This window comes from Periplaneta americana, chromosome 9, assembly GCF_040183065.1.
Source record: "Periplaneta americana isolate PAMFEO1 chromosome 9, P.americana_PAMFEO1_priV1, whole genome shotgun sequence".
In the NCBI taxonomy this organism is placed as follows: Eukaryota; Metazoa; Arthropoda; class Insecta; order Blattodea; family Blattidae; genus Periplaneta; species Periplaneta americana.
Window position 1 is genome coordinate 6267285 of NC_091125.1, and position 21882 is coordinate 6289166.

Consider the following 21882-nt stretch of genomic DNA (forward strand, 5'->3'; position numbering starts at 1 on the left):
TTTATTTTACTGTATATACGTCAATTTTTAATGTATATTTCAATAGCTTTTACTGCACAATTGCGTGCATATCTTCAGGTTTTTTAGTGCATAAAGTTCCGTGGTCTAGTCATATTCACACTCCACTTCCTTTAGTATCTGGTTTCCCTTTGTTTTAATTATGTCCTGCTGAATTTTTCTCATGTCCTTCACTATAAATATAGATTTTGAGGAAAATAATCTAGATGGGCATGCAAAAAGTAAACCTTTACACTTATTTTGCAGCCCAGGATTTTGAAACTCCAATACATTTTGTGCAAATTCCTTATAATTGGAGTCTTTGTAATTCCCTAGGAAATTATGAAGTACCATTTTGAATCATTCCAAGTGTTTTTTTCGTAATCATTTATCACATAGAAAGTCACAGTCTAACAGTAATTTGCATATTTTAATTAATTATTTATTTGTTTACTTTTTCTTTATTTATATTTATTTATTTATGCATTCATTTATTCATTCTTTCAGTGATCCATTGATTCTTTCTGATTTAGTTAAAACCGTCGGACCTTTCACACCATCATAAATACAGCTGCAATAGTACATACAATGGATCTTGAACAATGTTCTTTTCACCAGGTGTTGATTTCTTTCTGTTTGGTCACTGTTTCCTCTTCCAATGCCCTCTTCCAATGCGTAGACCTAGCCCTACTGCCCCATTCACACAAGAAAGATGTTGGTGTTGTTATTAACTGGTGCTGAGCTCTTAGCAGTAAATCCCCTACTTCTCTTTCTGTCCAATATTTCTCACACGTAATGAGTTTACAGCAGAGGTGTTACGAAATCAGCATGGCAGATAATGATTTTGAAGTTACGGGATAGCTGGTTGCTTCTCGGCAAAAGACTGCATATAGCTGTGCAACTACTCAGCGTTCAGGCACGGATGTAGAAAATGTTACAGTAAGGAAGGGATTGTAGTTGTATTGGAAATACAACCACATAAATGAGACAATTTATGTTATCAGTGTCTGAGATACGTCATGCACAATAATAATCAAAATTAATAAATAGTTGTAATGAAATTTGTATAACAACTAATACAAGAGATAAAAGCATAAAGCATACACATTATTTGAAAATTGAAGTTTTTATCATATCTAATTATGATTTGATTACTGTTTCTTTATAAATTAACAGTGCTTCACGTTAAATAATATGTTATATTATATTCTTCTAAGGGAAAGTAGTATGTAATGCACTTGAAGGAGGAAACAAATGCAGGTGCGTAAATATATATTGTGACTTTTATTCAAAACAATAATCTAACTTTTATTGTCACAACAATAATCACTTTCTATAATTGAATTTAAACACTCCCGTCAACAATGGGATTTCCACTCCACACAGCAACAGAGTATTCGTTATTGCACTCCACAGACGACAATGAAAACTCACTTGGATTATTGAGAACAACAGTGTACTGCTAATCTCAACTAATGTTCACAAAGAACTATTTACAAAACCACACTGCCAGTTCACAGTTCACAGTTCGTTGCCTTAGCTAGTTCTTCTACCTCAGTCACTCAGGTTCACAGAATATCGAACCCAAGACTTCCAGAGACAGTCCACTGAACTTCGAACTCAGGTCCCCCAACTGCGGTCCACTGCCATTCGAACCAAAGGCTCCGGATATGCCGTACTGGCCTGGACGCTCCCACAGTTGCGGACACACTTAAGTCGAACTCCGGTCTCGAAGCTGGCTTCACTGCTACACAAGACTGACTGGCTTGCTGTCCAAAAACTGAACTGAACTCTCGAAGGCTGGCTTCCTTTCATTTGTTAGGTAACACTTCGCGAGCCTTCGATTTCCGGACGTTTCTGTTTCTGGATGATTCGTTTTCGGGAATAATCTGTCGCGCTGCTTCGTTTCTTCCCCCCTCTCTGCCAAGGCCCAGCATGTCGTCGTCTCTCTCTCCTCTCCTCTCCTCTCTATGCCGCGCGCCACCTTCCTCGCGCCCCCTCCCTTTTGCCGGACGCGCATGAAGCTCCCCGACATAGCAAGAACTTTCCATCATGGTTGCCACAGTATATAAAAAGAGTAGTTATATTCTAAGCTTTTATTTCATTGCTTATTTGTTGCAATTACGATGCATACTTATGAAGTCGAAACACATTTTCTTAAATTAGAAGAGTTCATTTTTCTCTCTTGAAGGACGTTTGACGTTTATTTTTAGATATAACATTCTCTATATCAGGTAATATTATGTTAGCAGTTGCACTCGTTAAAATTGAACATAAAAGATTGCCTATCAGTCGACTCCTTAGATTAGATTTGTTAAGTTTCATAAAAGAAGTAACTGTTTGCACCAATACCATTCATTGATATTATTTGTGAAACAAATCTTCATTTTGTTATTTGTATAAAGAGTAAGAATTGAAGATATTGTGAAGATGCCTTCAATGCTGTTTATTCTTTTGCATGGGGTCGAGAGATGCACTATATTAAATTTGTACTCCTCTATGACGTCTAGGATAAGACTGCAGGAAGGGGAGGGATATCAGAGGAGGTATGGTTTGAACGCATGCTGTGCTGGAATTGAAGAAGAGCACATAAGAGAATGGGATGACATTGCTGGTTTAGAGGAAAGGTTGCACATCGTTGTAAATGATTCTGATCTACTTCTTCATAAAGAATACACACTCGACAAAATGGTGAAGGAGTAACTCCAATTTTGTTCAAGTGGTTCTGCGTAGCACTCTTGATAGTAGTAGTATACCATAAAACTATATGGGATTTTCGTTAAATAGATGGACTTGTTTGTGTATATATTTGTTTTTGTTTATTTATATCTGCTCTATTTATCGTTTCTTTGGGAAGTGAAACAAATATTATTTTCGTTTATCATGGCCAGGTCTCACCTATTAATAGCCCACAAGTGCTGGGCAGTATTATTTTTACAAGACCGACATAACAAAGTTTATTAACAAACGCCATTTAACATTTAAAATAAATAAATTAGAACTAAAATAAAGAATAATTTTATGCTACTAGGAGTCAGCTCACAACCCATAATACGAAAAGCGGACATTTTGACCCACGATCATCAGGACGTGCACTCTAAGGCTAGCGTCTCTGGCCCATGGGTAAGAGATGAATGCTAGTACAATCATTTCTGCTTATGCAGTATTCCAGTGGTGGGGTTTCCTTCTTGCCAGATATTACGTCAGCAATAATAGTTTAATGATACACATAATGTTAACGCATGCATTAAAATAAGCATATTTCATGTAATTAATAAATACTCAGCATGTTCCTTTATAATGTCAGTAACCTAAATATATAGATCTCTTCTGAAATTATTGACGGGTCCAGTGAAAGGAGTGGACAAGCTACAAATCCTGATATGTAAAATATCTCATTATTTCACTGTGTTTTTTACCTTTCATCTGAGCCCAAGACGAAATAAAATGAACCATTTAAACCGGAGATAGATCCAAGAAATTGGTACAAATAGTTTCAGGAAAATTTCGTAATTTAATATCTGCCGAAATTATATTTCTATAAAAAAATATACACTGATCAAATTTATTTGAGTTAAAAGTGCCCGAAAAATTAAACAAATATTTAGATATAGCATAATGAAATCTTTATAGACTTGAAGTGGAATGGCTCTTGTGCTACAGCATTGTGTTCTGCAATCTTTCTCTACTCATGGCACACCCTAAACAGGCCTAGACTCAACACGGCACACCAAAATGTTAATCCCCTCAAAAAAAAAAAATATGATGTGACTCTCCTAATATAATTACGTACTTAATGTAATGAAATTTATTATTATTATTGTTGTTATTATTATTTATAATAAAACAGAAATCAACTCTTGCATATTAACAATTTATGAACTTTAATTCACTGTAGAAAATACACATTTCTATTAATATTGAAGTAAATAACTCTACTCATACTTTCAACGTAATACTTGAGCCTTCTTAGCTGCACACAGGTGGCTGATCCGTGACGGAATTGTTGACAGTACAAGCCAAATTTCTTCATCAATGGATTTGAGTGTCTCCCTCTTTAATGTTTTAACCTCAGTTAACGTCGAAATGCCCAGTTCACATATATGAAAAGTCCACTGCAAGAATGATGGATGTCATTTGGAATACATTTTGCAGGAGAAGCAATTGAAAGTTTGAAATGCTTAGTGCTCAAAGCTTAACTATGATTTTCCGATCGTTACTGGACAATGACTGTCAGTGTTAATGGCATATAACTCCCTATGTACATTCTATATGTCTTAAGCTATGCATTGACAGTCTTAGTTCATTTTCGACAAGAAAGTGACATCCATCATTCTTGCAGTGGACTCTTCATATATTATGCAGTTGAAAACAGCAATAACTTAACTTGTCATCTCAGAGATAGCCGGGTGTTCACTCCTTATTGACAACCAAAATGTTTCCAAAGGCAGTTCGAGAATTTCTAACTTCAATGTTCTTATGTAGGAGGAATGTAGTCTGCTCTGATCCCATTTCCTGACACAAAACAGAAAAAAGCAGCAGATTTAGGGACCGCGATTTCATGAATTTCACGGCTTTTACTACTTCGCCCATCACAATTTTCAGAGGAGATAGCAAAACAATGGCTTTGCAGTGAATGAGACAATAGTTGCCCGTATTTTATGATATAGACCTACTTCACGTACTTTAGCCATGAATTCTTTCACTCGGCTTGTCATAGAAGCGGCTCCATCTCTAAAACACTAATGCAATCATCCCATGTTAATTCATGACGGACCACATATTCATTAGTTGTACGAAACATTTCTCCATCTGTTGCTCTCTCGGGCAGTTTGCACAAGAAAAAAAAATTGCATTTACATCCCCATGAATGTACCGAATGTAAGAAAGAAGTTCTGCATAACCGCTAATATCGGTGGACTTGTCGATCTGAAGTGAGAACTTCTGACTGCTCTTTATTTTATCCTTCTTAATGTCTTGGGTGTCATTGGCCATTTCACTAACTGGGCGGTTAATTGTGTTAGCAGAGAAAGGAATTTAATTTTAATTAATTTTATTAATTTCTTACAATAATAGGTAAAAGTTCTGTCACACCTTTCACTTTGGGACACAGGTTGCGGAACACTCTGCTAGGGCACGAAAATGAAACAAGACAACTTCAGTCCACATAATAATAATAATAATAATAATAATAATAATAATAATAATAATAATAATAATAATAATAATAATAAAAATAATAATAATAATAATAATAATAATAGTAATAATAGTGGCACTAATACCAATTATAAATATAAAACTACTATGAAATTCTTTTCATTTTTATGAATTTCAAAATATGTCATACTAGTATTTAATCAGCATAAATGTTATTTATGTAATAGAACTATTTTTAGTAAATTTCAAAACTCAGGATTAACTCTAAAACTTTAAGTAATGGAAATATTTCGAAAACAATTTCAAATCAGCGCGATGAAAGTCCACAGTTCTAATAGACAAAAGTTTAATCACTTTTCATACAGAAGTCCACCAGACAAAGCTGCTCCTTTGCTTAACTAGTCGTAATATGGAGACTGGTAAAGATTTTGAATAGGAACAACTTTTAAAACTAATTTTCATTCTTTTTAAAGATTTCTCTCACTGTGATTCCCCATCTAAAGAGAAAAATAAAAAAGTTTCCCGCTTACCACTTTTTGAGGATGTCGATGTTTATGTTGAACAGATTACTTCGAATTTAGTATTTTCTTCTTACTATCCAAGAAAGATTTTGATTTTAAATTTTTTTCTATGCTTTCCTTCTATGAATGCTACAAATTACAGTGCGATTGAATATCATAGGAGCTACGACATGACAATGTTTAAAGTTGCGGCAAATAACGTCCTCATCTACAGATACTGATCGCCCGCTCAAGCTACGGTTGCTTTCTACCTCTCCCTTCTGCACAACAGTGCAATTCTGATACACTCCTTACTCGATACCCATTTCAGCGAGTGCTGACGACCACTGTCTTATCCCTACATCACACACAACTCGTAAGGTTGACTACATTGTAGACGGACGATTTTGAATGAACAACCAGAACAGTAATAGCTACCTTGAAGTGGTCTTCGTTTACACGTGTGAACTGCACGGTAGAACTGATGATTTCAAACGATCAAGTTCGGACCATTCTCTTTGCCTCAATCTCTTTGCTTTCTCTCTACCTAATTCAAGTACTTGATTGGAGTAACATAAGACATTGAACTGCACATATACTGCATTCATCAAACCAACACTCAAAATCATTGATTCAGTCATACTGTTCTGCCCAAGGGCAGGTCTGTCTTTGCAAACCTGCTATTCTCCAATCTTTCCTATTTTCTGCCTTCGTCTTAGTCTCCGCATATGGTCCATTTTTTTTATTGTCATGTATCAGCTTCAGATCGTTTTCTTGTCCAACAAACTCGGGCACAAGTGACAGTGTCCACTTTTCCTTCCATTTCCTTCCTCTGGCTTTCTCAGTGCTACAGTTGTAGATCTCTGGATGAACCAGCTGGTCACCTAGTTCAAGCAGGATTAGTCACCTACGATGCTTTTGCTGCATTTTTCAGTCAGATTCTAGAGATCATTCACACAACTGACGTCATTTATATTTGAGAACAGTTGTACAGACTGGCTCACAAGTTGTGTACTTTAGACATCTTGTGCACAGTATCCATCCCTGCTTTGGTTTTGTTATAGTCGAGTATTATTTGTGGCTTGAAATTGTTGTCTTCCTTTGAACAAGACTTGTTATTGTGCTGTAATGACAATAGCACAACAAAGTTCTTGGATTGTAGAATGTCAGTGAAATCACCTTGATGTCAAAAAGAGACGAAAGAAACTTCTCTTTCTTTCGTTATAATGAAGGGTTGGAAATGTCAATTTTTTTTTCCTGACAGTGAGGGATAGATTTTGAACTATAAGGTTCTCTGTGAAATTGTGAAGTTATTACTCTTCGTCCTGTAACATTGGGAGCTATTATAACATCCTGGACAATTCTTATTTCTTGGATCTTGTTTGTTCTCTGGAGACTCATCCTCTGATCCTTACATTACTTTCACTAGGGATCTTATTGGGGAGAATAAAACATGTTTAAATAGCCTTAAATTGACTCCTGCTAAATGTTTTTTAAATAATCGTGAACATTTTGTGGACTCTCGAAAAGTTAGAGACACTTTAAGAGAAAAAGAATTTGAAAATTGGTGTACATTGCAACAAAAGGGTAAAGGAGTGATTCTTAACAAAGAGTTCCCCCCAGCAAACAGCTGGATAAGAAATCACAAAAGTCTAACTCTCTCGGAAATGGATGGACGCCCTTAAAATGGTAGGCTATGTTGCTCTGGTCCGAACTGTACTGGGTAGAAGTCAGGATGGTACCCGCTGAAGGTGCTGTCTCAGCGAGATTGAAACTCTTCCCCATATCCTTGGCTTCTGCCCCTATAGTGAGGCCCTTCGCAACATCCGTCACCATGCAGTCCGTTCTATACTGGCCGAGGCATTGAAGGAAGTAGGGTTTACAGTCCATCAAGAGGTGCAGGGACTAACCACACAAGGAATTGATATCATTGCCATTAAGAACATTCTCGATCACACTATCAGATTTGAGACACATGCAAATCAACTGCATGAAACGCAACGCAACAGTGAAAAGAAATGGATCTATGAACCAACAATCCCATCGTATAAAGATAAATATAGCCTGTCCTACATAGATGTAATAAGTCTGATGGCGGGACACGAGGTACCATACCCTCCTTCTTTGCCAACAAATGTAAAAACCTGGGGCTAACACAATATTGTGAAGGAAATAGCCATTAGTGCACTGAAAGGATCGGTTCAGATATTGACAAATCACTTGTATGGGAGTGATAATGGAAATTTCAAGTTATCTTAACCGATGGCTGTTGATTGATTTAGATATCAATGCCAATAAATCCGTACTGTTATTTTTCTCGTGGTATATGGCATTCAAATCATTCTAACATATCTGATGATATTTTTTTTCCCCTTTCTTAACTGTAAATGAGCACAAACGCTACTTAGGTGTAAATTTTTCTGCCATTTTGTATATTCGATTCCCTAACCGTTTCAAATGTATATAATTTTACCTTTTAGGTGTGTTTCCAAATTATATGTAATATGCTTTATCAAATCTGGCAGCCTTTTCATAAGGGAAGCTAAATTTATTATTATACTTGCATGTTATCGGTATGATAGGTATTTGCATCTGAACACGTCCAGACCTTTATATCATATTTCCTGGGTTTGGCTGTGGTTAATAACTTGAAATAACAATATCTACGTGGAGGTGACAGCTATTCGTCAACCGTAATGCATCCAATAGGAGACTATGCAAGCCTTAATTTTGCTGCAGACATCTTAAATACTTCTCTTTATTGAGTCAAGTTATGCGCTTATGTCGTTGATTGTGAGTGTACTCTCACTAAGGCGGAGGAAACAAAATATTTAGTAGGCCGTATTCTCTTACACTGTAAATTACTTTGTTGCAGAGCTTTGAAAGCATTGTTACTAGTTTGACGTTCGCGAAACAACAAATACCATGACGTCATGACGATGCTTACTACGAAATGGAATCAGTTATGTTCCACTGACAAATTTTCCAAATTTTACAATGGCAAAATTAACAAACTATAAACATTTCATATATCATAAGAATAATAAATGGAAAAAGTTATAGACCATTTGCAATCCCGAATTTCGAAACACTCACAGATAACATTCTCGTGTCAAAAAAAAGGAAAAGCAAAGGCAGGTGACGTTGGACAGAAAGGTTTATTAGAAAGAAAAGCCAATTAAGAGTCGACTGACGTGGTGTAATCCTTATAAAATTTGTACAAGTGAACACCAAATTGTTGAGGCATTGTTGATACTTGCAACATTACTCATATATTATTTACAAGGTTGCATCTCTATTGATATTGTACCGCCTAGTGAAATAGTTTTGTTTTGATATGAATTTTCATTACCGGAATATATATTACTTGCTGCGACTACTTTATAGAATGATAATATATTTCCGTCAGGATTGCAGCTACCAACGAAAGGACTGTATCACCAGAATTCCACAGTATTGCAGTTGAAGAGAACGACATTGTGTGTGGGATTCCCAAGAATTCAGGTTCCTCGGAAAAACCTGTGCGGACTCGTGAAGATGAGAAGGAATTGGAATTTAAAGTGTCTGAAATATGTTTCTCCAATTCGGCAAAACTGAACGGGCAGTTATCCAAGGACGTAGGCAAGAAACCTTTCAAATGCGATGTTTGTCGTAAGAGTTTCCCGGCGAAGAGTAGCCTAAAAAGCCATGAGCGCCTGCATAGAAATGAGAAAGCTTTCAAGTGTGATGTGTGTGATAAGTTTTTCTCGCATCTGAGTAACCTGAGAACTCATGAACGTCTGCACACAGGCGAGAAACCTTTCAAATGCGATTTTTGTGGTAAGAGTTTTGCAAATTCGAGTAACCTAAAAGCTCATGAACGCCTGCACACAGGCGAGAAACCTTTCCAGTGTGATGTTTGTGGGATGTGTTTCTCGCAATCGAGTAGCCAAAAAAGACACAAACTTGTGCACACCGGCGAAAAACCATTCAGATGTGATATATGTGGTAAGGATTTCACGAAGTTGAGTAATCTAAAATGCCATGCGCGTCTACACACGGGCGAGAAACCTTTCAAATGTGATGTGTGTGGTGTATGTTTCTCGCAATCGAGTAGCCTAAAATATCATGAACACTTGCATACAGGCGAGAAACCTTTCAGATGTGATGTTTGTGGTATGCTTTTCTCGAAGTCTAGTAGTCTAAAACGCCATGAGCGCTTGCACACAAGCGAGCAACCGTGAACGGTGTCACACAGGCGAGAAACCTTTCGGATGTGGTGTTGGGTAGCCTAAAACTCCATGAACGCCGACACAGAGGCGACAAAATTTTCAAATCCCATGTTCGTGTTCAGTGATTGTGAGTCGATTATTCTAAAAGGCCATTGACTCTTGCACACAGGCGAGAATTTTTCCAAATATGTTGACTGTCAAATAGGCTTTCGCTAGTAGATATAACTTAAGTACATTCATCATATTAATAGCAAATCTTTTTAATGCCATTATTATGGTGTTTCTCCCGATTTGATAGCGTAAAAAAGCCAAAGCCATTAACGCTTCTAACTGAGAAGCGTTTCAAATATGAGATCTGTGTGTAACGTGTTTCTTTTGGAAGTCTATTTCAAATATGTTTTATCTATCTGTCTTGTCTGCCTGTCTGTCTAAATCTAATCTATCTGTCTGTCTGCCTGTAGTAGTACCAGGGTTTAAAATGGGCGCGTCAGCTAATAGGGCTATTTGCGCCCTTATTTAAAATTATTCATTGAACAGAGACATAAATAATATAATAATCAGAGTGCTAAAAGAATTAAAAGCGTTGCCACGGTAAAACGAGGCACAGAAATGCAGTATACATAATGTGATTTCTACACAATCATAAAAGTGAGCAATTCTACGACACTAGCTGGTATTCAAAACGAACAAAGAAAATAATAAAACTAAGGCCATCAGAGATAAATTGTGTATCACATTTGAAAAACAATAAAATTTTATTAAATATTCGGATGTATCAAGTTCGAAATGTCAACAATATAAAATCAAATATAAAAGAAATTTAACCTCCGGATGTAAAGGGTCCGGAGGATAAACGGGTCAATAAAAACTAAATCACCTTATCCAGTGCTGTATCCGATAAAAACCTCAAAATTGCATTCGTACAATTAAAATAATTTCCAAGAGCGTCTCATAATGTTGGCCGAATTCCATATTGCCGGCGGACACAGTCATATTTTCTGCATTGCACGTATCACACTCCGGCTGAGGCTCGCCACGTAGGAGATGGCCATGTGTCAGGTGATAGTGGCCAATCCTCAACCGGGTGAGTAAAACCTCCTCGTGTCGTGACGGTCTTGTGGACGAATCCCAAACTCGAACAGTATTCTTTATTCTTCGTAATTTGTTTCCCTCTTGTGCAGAACATTCTCCTACACATTGCCATCATATTTTATATTTCAAGTAGTTTCGAATGTCCTGTCACCTCTCGCGCCAATATATCAGTGCACCAGCCTGGCTGCAGCATCCGCGGCCTCATTTCCTGGAATTCCTACATGACCAGGAATCCACACTACTCCCATCTCATAATCAGACCTAAGGAGAGTGTGGAATAGCTCCTGAGTTCTTAACACAGCGGATCATCACAATTAAAAGACTGCAAGGACTGAATGGCAATTAAAGAGTCGGAACAGATACGGAATCTGCCCCGAGGTTGCCTAATTAAAAACAATAAAGCTCTATAAAAAGCATAGAGTTCAGCAGTAAAACACTAGTATATTGGCTCAGTCTGTATTTAAATATCCATTTGTAGCGAACGAACAACCAACACAATCATTTATCAGGGATCCGTCAGTAAAAGTAATGATTAATTTGGATATCGTGATAAAAGTTCACTAAAACGAAATCAATAAACAAAAACTAGTGTAAAATACTTAAAACATCGGCTTAGACTTACATCAGACATGGGACGTCGCATGATCCACGTTGGAGTGGTGGTATGCTCCAATGTGCGAACTGATGTTAGATAGATGTCGAGCTCAGACAGCAGTTCACGAAACCGCACACCTGGACGAAGTCTTCGTGGATTTTCACTGTATCGGCCGTAAAGAGGTGAATGGTGGAAAGAGTTGTAAGAATTGTGCTCAGGCTGCGAGTGGAGCTTAACCGCGTATGAGCACAACAAGACATTGCGTCGAGCTCAGACAGCAGTTCACGAAACCGCACACCTGGACGAAGTCTTCGTGGATTTTCACTGTATCGGCCGTAAAGAGGTGAATGGTGGAAAGAGTTGTAAGAATTGTGCTCAGGCTGCGAGTGGAGCTTAACCGCGTATGAGCACAACAAGACATTGCGTCGCCGATAAAGAGATGGTTACCCCGCTTCACAATACAGGCTCTCTATCCGGGTCGTTCGGAAGGCCCCTGTAGCGAGTCGTATACCATGATGATGGATAGTGTCTAAGAGACGTAGCTTCGATTTATTTGCTGAGCCATAAATAAATCAGCCATAATCCAGCTTAGAACGGTTAAGGGCACGATAAAGACGTAAAAGCACTATGCGGTCTGCACACTAGCGAACCCCTGACACAAGGCGTAAAATATTTTGGGACTTTTCACAACGCCTTGATAAATCACGTATATGCGCCTCCCACGTTAATTTATAATCAAAGATAATGCCCAAAAATCTCGCAGTGTCTGTAGATTGCAACTCAACTCTATTAAGACGCAGTTCAGGATGTGGATGTAGTCCACGATGGTTGTAAAAGTGGACACACTGAGTTTTTAGAGTGGAGAATTTAAACCCATTGCTAACAGCCTACTGTGATAGTACGGTAATAACCAGTCGCAACTGTCGACCGATGGATGGAAGATATCGGGAGCTGTAATATAGACTGAAGTCATCAACGTACAGGAGAGAAGTTACTCGGCCACTCACACAATGGGCAATTCCATTGATCGCAATGCAGAAGAGAAGAACACTTAATACAGACCCCTGCGGAACGCCATTTTCTTGGAGATGTTCGTTAGAAAATATGGTGCCTACTCGAACTCGGAAATATCGCACTGGCATGAACTTCGCAATAAATGTTGGTAGACTACCACGAAGTTCCCAATCATGCAGAGTTTGCAGAATTGCTCAACGCCATGTGGTATCGTAAGCCTTTTCTAGATCACAGAAGGATGCCAGAAGATCTTCCTTCTTGAGGAAAGGATCTCTAATGGCGGTCTCTAGCCGAACAAGTGGTCTGTGGGGGGTCTGTGCTTACGAAAACCACATTAGATGTTAGATAATCGGTTTTCCGATTCGAGTACCCACATCAGGCGTTTGCTTATCATTCTTTCCATAACCTTGTATACGCAGCTCGTGAGAGAATTTGATCTGTAGCTTCCAGACAAAGAAGGATCCTTTCCCGGTTTCTGGACGGGTATAGCTATGGCGGAACACCAAGAAGATGGACATATTCCCTCAGTCCAGATTCTGTTGTACATTGTCAACAGGAAGTTTTTACCATCTGGTGGTAGATGGGAAGCATTTGGTTATGGGTGTTATCAGGGTCAGGGGAGGTGTCAGGGGAAGAGTCTAGTACCGCCTGCAGCTCCTCGGATGTGAACGGTGTATTGTAATGTTCTGTGTTCAGATCTAAAAGTCAGGTTTCGTTTTTACGCATCATCTTTGATTTTTAAAAATTTCGGGTCTTAATTTCTCGAGCTGCTTATCTGTGGAAATGTGTTGACAAATATTTCAACAGTTCCTACGGGACTGGTGGTCATTGCGCCATTGTTCAAAATGCCCGGAATTACAGTACTACGTTTCCCCAATATTCGACGGACTTCGTCCGATACGATGTTAGCTGGGACGTTCTTTTTCAATGAATTGATGTAGTTTGTCCAGGATGCCTTAGCATCGCACACCAGTGTTGCCATATTTAGCGATAAGTCGCTAAATCTAGGGAATTTTGAATCAGTCTTGGCGACAAATTTTGTAAAATAGGATAAGCGACTTTTCTGCTGATTTTTATATTCTTCCACTTTTTCCTTTCTTTTAAGTTAAAACATTCGACCCCAGATCACATATAGATTGCTCATTCCTATGTTAAAATCGGTTTCACTTTGAAGAGAACAACCGCCAGGATCGCCACCCTTTCGCCGTAAACGAACACGAGCTGCAATTCGAATGGGACTGATGACTCCTTATGTAACAACTAGATGGCAGCATAGTAAACCTGACAAAAGTTGTTAACGTCAAATCCTATAACGCCGGGCAATCTGGGTATATATGATCTAGGATTCAACTGAAGTCATGCACTTCTTAGTTTTAGAAGAGGCATGGGTGCATGAATGATTGATAGGTCTAGTGATTCATACGTGAAAGCCCTGATCGCATTTATTTGTGATCAGTGATAAGGGATGAAAGATGCTGATTCAGTGATTCTCATGGGTTGTCTCTCTCTCAATGCTACTGCTCCAACACCCATAAGCGGTGGCAACTTTGACTGACACGTGACGAGTCGCGAGCTGCAGCTAATTCTTGGTTCTTCCCCGCAACGCGGAGGTTTTCCACCCGAGGCAATTTAGTTTTGGAATTCTGTTGCGACAGATCGTGTGAAGCAAATGAGACTAGTTTTTGCTGATTTTAATATATTTTAATATATAAGATTTAAAAAGTGTTAGATTTCACAAAAAAAAAAGTGATCAAACACTTGGGTTAAAATTTCCACATATACAATTTTCCAGAAATTGTAGTGTCAATGATTAGATCAAGTGCAGTGTATTCACAATCAGCTGTTCCCACACCTTCCACCTCAACATCACTCCGCAGAAGAGGGTGACGACGAGGAAATTATATTTTTTTCCTCATATGTATGTTTTTCTTATTTCTATGTAATGATAATCATTATTAATTTTTAGCTACATTGCTGGGGATTTTTTAAAAACTTTGGAGAAATTTAGTTACTTTTAGTTGAAAAGTTAGCGAGATTGTAGGCGATATGTTGGCAACAGTGTCGCACACAGTGCGACGAGCTTTGGCTCGAAGACCTTTAAACTGGGCAAAATTTTCTTGGTTCGGATGGCGGTCAAATTGGCGCAAGGCACGTTTGCGGTCTCGGATTATATCTCTGCAGGCACCTGCAGGACGACCGGGGGATCGATAACTCTGCCAATTGAATCAACACATTTGAAAAGTGATCTACTACGGAATCCACACTTTCATGCCCGGTAACCTTGAATGATATGGACTCCGAGAATCCGACCCAGTCCGCCTTTTTAATAACCCAGTTTGGAGAGAGCGAGATTCCGCAGGACGTACAGCGGAAATACGCATTCGGATAGGGTAGTGATCATTACCATGTAGGTCGTAAATCATAGACCATTCCAAATGCGTGGACAAAACTGGGCAACAAATGGAGATATCTATAGTAGAGAAAGTACCGTAAGCCAAAGATAGATGTGTTGTTTCGCCGAAATTCATCGTAACAAGATTGAAACGGGTACATACCTCTGCTATTTTATTTACTCTGTCATCATCAGAATTGGAGCCCCAAGAGTGGTGGGATGCATTGAAATCCCCCACTATCAGATATGGAGCAGGTACCTGCGTCAGAATGTCTTCTATTTCATTTACTGTGAAATGTGTATCGGGGGTATATACACACAGATTTCGGAAAACTGAATGTTAGGTAAAGTTATTGTGGTAGCTATGCATTAGTGAGGGGTGGTAATATTGATGACAGAGGAAAAGATACTTTGGCGGAGTAGGAGAGCACAACCTCCGTTGTTATAGATACCGGCAAGATTATCATACCGGTGAACATATTATCCCGAAATATTGAGGGAGTTTTCAGGTCAGAAGTGTCTCTCCTGAAGATATAAAATAGCAGGGTTCTCATGATAGATTAATTGTTGTAGTTCTGCGTATCTGCTGCATACACCGTTCACGTTCCATTGTATATCAATCATCTCGATTAACTATATCATGATGGAGGTTTTATAGGAGACTAGTGGCTTGTGCAGCAATTGCTACAAACTAAGTCCATAAAAAGTTCAAATAAAAATTGTTCAGATTTATTTTCAATGAAGAATACCAGACATTTTGATAGTTATTTGCTTGCATAATAGTGAAACATACTCCCTCTGAATGTTTTTTTTTTTTTGCCAAATACTTTTCCTTGAACCTATCCGTCTTCAGTTCTTGAGTTTCAATGCGAAATCGCTAGTAACAATGTCAGGATGAACAGTGGGTTTTTCATGTGGGAGTAATGCAGTAGGTATTTCGGGTCATTGCGGATTGTATGTGAAAGTTAAGAAAATGTAAGGTTTGTCATGCTTTGAACAAAAGACTTAGCATCTTGGTATAGCTGCTGCATGTTTCGTGAACTACCCTGAAATGTAGAGGGCAGAATCACTTTTTCCCACTAAGAGATCTTGCTGAGGTGATCAAGGGACTACAAAATCTTGTAGACCTCTTTCAATAAGTAATACCTTTTGGTCTTTTCTTATGAATTGTAATTTTTTGCGCTTCTTCCAGACAATTCTGATCTATCAAATACTGCTGGATTAATTTGTGTAACAATGAATGTTATTTCGTATATTTTCTGTAATATAGGCAGTTGTGAAGAATTTATTGCTGAGATGTGGACAATGAGGCGAATGATATGTCAGAGTTGTAGAATCTTATATGCGCCCTAAATAAAATTGTCCATTGTAATTCGTTAGCAGCTTCAGTGTTTCATTTGTTGCTGGTTGCGGGAAATAAACTTACTCATCACTGTAGCAAGCCCACGCGAGTTGTGTGGATATAAAGCAGTAGTGTCAGAGTTGTAAGCTCCGATAACAGTTGTGGAGCTAGATCGGAGCTTGAACTTGCTTATGTCTGTGGAAACACCGGAGCACGAAACCAGTCTAGTGGAGCGCTCTGCTCCATTTAGTCCCTGTCTGACATCGCTGATATAAAGGGAGAAGTTGAGACGGTGTCGGGTGGAGTTCCCGGGTAGCTCAGTTGGTAAGAGCGCTGGTACGTTCAACCAGAGGTCCCGAGATCGATACCCGGCCCCGGAACAATTTTTCCCTTGAAATTATTCAAATCTGGTTTACAAGAAGCTTTACCTGAAAGACTAGATTTGCTTAAAATATACGTCACTGTGCACGTTAACAGAAAACCACAATTCCAAGTCACAGAGAGATTGTGTGCACTCGATGTGGGTCTCTGGCGTTTCGTCAGCCCACGCGAGTTGTGTGGATATAAAGGGAGAAGTTGAGACGGTGTCGGGTGGAGTTCCCGGGTAGCTCAGTTGGTAAGAGCGCTGGTACGTTCAACCAGAGGTCCCCGGATCGGTACCCGGCCGCGGAACAATTTTTCCTTGAAATTATTCAAATCTGCTTTACAGGGAGCTATACCTGAAAGACTAGATTTGCATAATATATACGTCACTGTGTACACTCTTAGACAAAAAAAAATGACCGGGCTCCAGATTTTGTCCGATTCGGAAGACTTCGGGTGCATTCGTCAGTGCATGATACACACGCGGACGAATTTCTTCTGTCGTAAATGTTTCCAACACTCCACTTCCACCACTATATGATAATTATATAACATGCTTCTTAAAGAGTCATTGTCTCTCTCGCATAGCGTAGTCGGTAGCATTGTGGTCTTGTATCCGAAAGGTTTCCAGTTCGAATCTCAGTCTATACTTTGTTTTTTCATTCTCATTTTTTAATTCTTGTATACTGATAATAACAAGTGTTGTGAAATATTTAACAGAAAGTTAATATTTACAAAGGGCAAATTAGATACATAATAGCAATCCCTTCCCTTGTATCTTGCATTTAAAGAGACTAAACGAAATCTTCTCAGATAGAAATAAACAAAAATAAACCTTAAGTAAAAGAAATCCTTCTGGGATAGGAATAAACAAACATAATCCTTTTCTTTGCATTAAAAAAATAAAGAAATACATCTCGGAGACCAATAAACAAAAATCAAAATAGACAAAAAAATTCAATACCTGGTATGTAATCCCTCCGCATCTATAACCGCCTGCATCCTACGGGGTAAAAGACCTTGAATCGCCTACAAAGGAAGCTAGACTGTTACCATGGACCTATTACAAAGCAGATAATATGTAACGGCACTATTTACGAGTGTAGTCAATATCTGGAACACATTGGTTTTGTCTTCAACATTATTCATCTCGTTTTACCGTTTAAATGTAATGGGCAGTTAAAATATTTTTATTTGAGCACGTAGATCTATTTTCAATTTGTTTTCTGACCATAAGAATAATTACACAATTTTTTTAAAGATATCATTAGATAGCTTACACAATAGGTTATTACGATACTGTAATTCAGTGCAGCTCTAAAATTGTATTTAGAGAAATTCAAAAAGTTTTTTTTTTTTAAACCCATTACATAAAAGCGAATACTTTAATTCACATAATAAAAAATTAATTACAATTTACTGAACATTTTCATTAGGCTGTCAAATTTTCATAATGGGATCTTCAAAAATAAGGAAGTTATAAATTAAAACAACTCGCCGCTGCGTCATGCGCCATCACTGCTGCTGGTCACTGCGAGATGCGTTTCAGCGTTGATGACCAGTGGGCGTAACACGTCTGATTTCAACTAGTTTCGGTACTTCTGATGAAGCAGAGTAGGGTTTTATTGCTAACTTTCTGTTAACTGGAACCACACAGTGAACACTTCTTTTTCCGGGAACAGTCTTGAGGCCGACAAATCTTTGAGGATTTAGATTTGTAACTACTTCTTTATATTATTCAATGGATGTGAATGATACAGTAATTCCCTGTACCGGTATATTGTATTTTGACTAATCATACAGTTCTTTAGGAGTTGAAATTAGAGTTCCTTGCAGGCTGGCTTTTGCAGTGAGTCGCTTGATTGTGCCCCTTACATAGTTACTAGGCCCTTTACCGTGACTAGTTAAAAAAAATGCCACTCCACAGGTATTTGAAAATCGTGTTCATGATTGAGTAGATTAACGAAGGTTTTTTTTTCGTTCTTGTATTGGCTAGCTGCTCCATCACTGATATCATATATTTGAGATATTTCGGTATGTGTTTGTTTCAGATGTTTTATCATTTTCCTTAAAAAAAACTGTTGCACTATCGTGAACTAAGCATTCCGAAATTACTGAAAAACAAAGGTTCTCTAAATTACCAGCAACTGAATTTCTGTAATATACTGTGAATGGATGTATTGTTGCTTGAGATGTACTCCAGTGATGATCTTGTGTAGCATCCTGGCTAATGAAACTGTAATTGTCTGAAAAATCACCAATGATAATGCACTCATTGGGCTTTATTTCATTTTTCAGCTACTGTAAATAATTTGCTTGGGACTTTGCAATGAAGTTGTGTACAGTATCTTGAATTTTTTAAGCCAACCAATGAAGTTATTAGCCTAGATAAGAATGAATTATTTTTTGTTAAAAAAATACGATTTTTTTGTATGAATTATTTAATTGTAATTGATATAACATAACAAAGCTGTTTTTAAATTGTTTATGTTGATAGTATCCGAGATTTTCAGTGTCCTATATATATAGGACGTCAGTCATATCCCCATGCAAAATCATTATATGACATAAGTCGTTTTAGCACTAATATGTATAAATTGTTTAGCGTAACAATACACCAAATTAACACAAAATTATAATATCACTCACACAATAAGATTATTGTATTTTTCGAGAATGTTTATGGTGTGTGATACGTGATGAAACATTTTACATGTACACCAACATCACACTTCATACATATTATTGTTGTCTTTGTGTGACACCGTCTGCATCGAGTTTGTTTTTCTTGAGATACCACAAAATGATTACTTCCATCAAACCTTGAATCATTTTGCTCAGTCTTAGATGAGATGGTCTACCGCAGTGGTCGTCAGCATTCGCTGAAATGGGTAAAGGGTAAGTGCAGCAGGATTAGTTAGAGAGCATACCCGCCAGCAGCCACAAATGCACCTGCAGGTAAGAGACGATAGTCCGAGAGTGCAGTGAGTTGACGACCGCTGGCATACTGCTTGACTGTACATGTCCAGCAGTGGATTCGAGAACAGATAAGACAAGACATTTGCGAAATGCAAGATGATCGAGTTTTTCGTTGGAGTTTATCTTGTATAGCTGCCATGCATTTTGTTCTGCTACGTCAATGCAGACTAAAGTACCATTTCTTGCTTCTAATAGATGTTTTGTACAGATTGATGTTTTGGTCCACCCATATTTTTGTTATACTAATATATGATATTGGGCTATTTCACTGATATTTTCTTCTTCAAATTTCTAGAGTATCTTGAAACGGTGTGCACGGAAATTGAAAAATATAGTATTTCCTTGCTGTATGTCAACTTCTTCCCAATTGAAATTTATTATTCTTTCTCTTTATCTATATATCGGTTGCTGAATCACTAGTATTTCTACTGCCATTCTCACCACCGCCTTTACTATGTTCATCATCACCATTATGACTTTCGTCATCATAATCATCCATTCCATCTCCTTATGTGTTGAGGGTTACTTCCGTCTCAGCTCGCAACTGACTTCCAGCCATATTGTCAATTGTAGGGTTATTTTCATCACCAGAATCCTCATCAGTTACGTTACCACAGGCATTTTTGGTGATAAAATAGCGATGGAAATGTTATTGCAGTTAGGTATAGCAAGTTGGTCGTCCTGAATCATTTGTAAGGCTTCATTTAGTGAAAACCCCCTATAATAACATGAGTACCATCAGTCTTACGAAATGTCCTCTCTTATGACTGACGTACTTCATGTAGTAAGCCTAACTTTACCATGATATGGCATAACACTAAATAAAAAATTGAATCTAATTATGAATTATTATATACGAAGCACATCATACGAATATGCCCTATCAATATCAAAAGTATTATACCTATAGCATGTGATATATATATATATATATATATATATCACTTCCAGAACAACATGTTCTGCTCCACAGCCATGACTCACACAAATATGTTAACAACAATGACTATGACAGACTGAACATAATAAAAAAAAATTGGTAGCAATTTATAACACATAAGGATTATGGTATCATGATTGCCGACTATGAAAATCTTACACAATAATCTTAAAAAAATAAAACGTCCGGTGTCCTATATATAGGACGTCAGTCTTATCTGGGTTAAGAATAGATTCCAAACAATCCCGCAAAATACTGTACAATCAGCCTCTAGAAGAAGAGAGGAAATAACCAGAGAGGGGTAGTGCGAAGGAAGTACTGTATGTTAGGCGAGGTATGTGAAAGCAATTTTTTAAAAGGAAATATGCTGTATGAGTGCAAAGAGATTGTAGGCCAATAAATAAATGTTTCATAGTATCTAATTTATCACACATAACTTCCACAGCTGGCAGTAATATTGGGGAACCAAGGAGTGTCAAAGTGGAAGGGGATGAAAGTCGAATTCCAGGAGTGAGAGCATTAAAAGTTGTAAATACAATATCATCCTGTGCGGAGCAAAAATATAACTCGCATTTATCCGGGTTTAGCTCAAGACCAATAGGCTGACAAGAATTAATAAGCGTTGCAAGGTCAGATAAGACAATATCCGGAGGACCACTAAAATGCCATCATCCAAATAGAAGAGATTCAAAGGACTATTTAATTTAGATACTACGGATTGAAGAGTAAGACTGAAAAGAAGGGGACCGAGAGGGTCGCCTTGTTGAACGCCTGTGTGAGAGGAGATTACATCAAGATTATAATACAAGTTAGAAAGTTCCCGATAGGCTTGCCATAAAAAGCATATAATTGGGGGACAATTTTGAACGATTTCGAGCTTACAATCGCGTTCTATACAGTTAAAGGCGTTACTAAAATCAAGCTTTAATAGAACATGATCATTGTTTTTATTTATGTCTTCAAAAGTTCGCACTGTGTGCATAATAGATTCGCATCCTTTAGCAACGCCAAAAACAAGCTGGTCAGGAAGTAATAAAGTACTAGCTGATTCTTTGACAGAAATGCAGGCGATTTTGGAAGTTAGTCGACGAAGAGTGTTCCCAATTGCAATGGGTCGTATTCCTCCATCCTTCTTATTAATGGCTAACAGAGAGGCCCCGTATAAATGTGGGCAAATATGGCTATTGACATTGCCTGATAGCATGAAATTAACTAATTGAGTAATAGATTGACGGAGACGACGTCCAGAATCACCTGCAGATTTAGATGTGAGGTCCTTATAATGTTGAGGTCGGAT

General features: G+C 37.9%; 1 protein-coding gene across 8 annotated transcripts in view; it reads left to right on the top strand.

Moving 5' to 3' along the window:
• Nucleotides 1-21882, top strand: part of LOC138705749 (zinc finger protein 239-like) — a 167419-nt gene that overhangs the window by 12005 nt on the left and 133532 nt on the right. For 4 of the 8 annotated variants that reach the window (XM_069834354.1, XM_069834355.1, XM_069834356.1 and 1 more), the window contains one exon: nucleotides 9067-20533. The exons of 3 other annotated variants lie outside the window; for them this stretch is intronic. In XM_069834354.1, the coding sequence (XP_069690455.1) occupies nucleotides 9067-9880 (814 nt within the window). In that variant the 3' untranslated portion in view covers nucleotides 9881-20533. Of the gene's footprint in view, nucleotides 1-9066; nucleotides 20534-21882 lie in introns of those variants that run through there. One more of the 8 variants, XM_069834362.1, reaches the window with a different exon arrangement.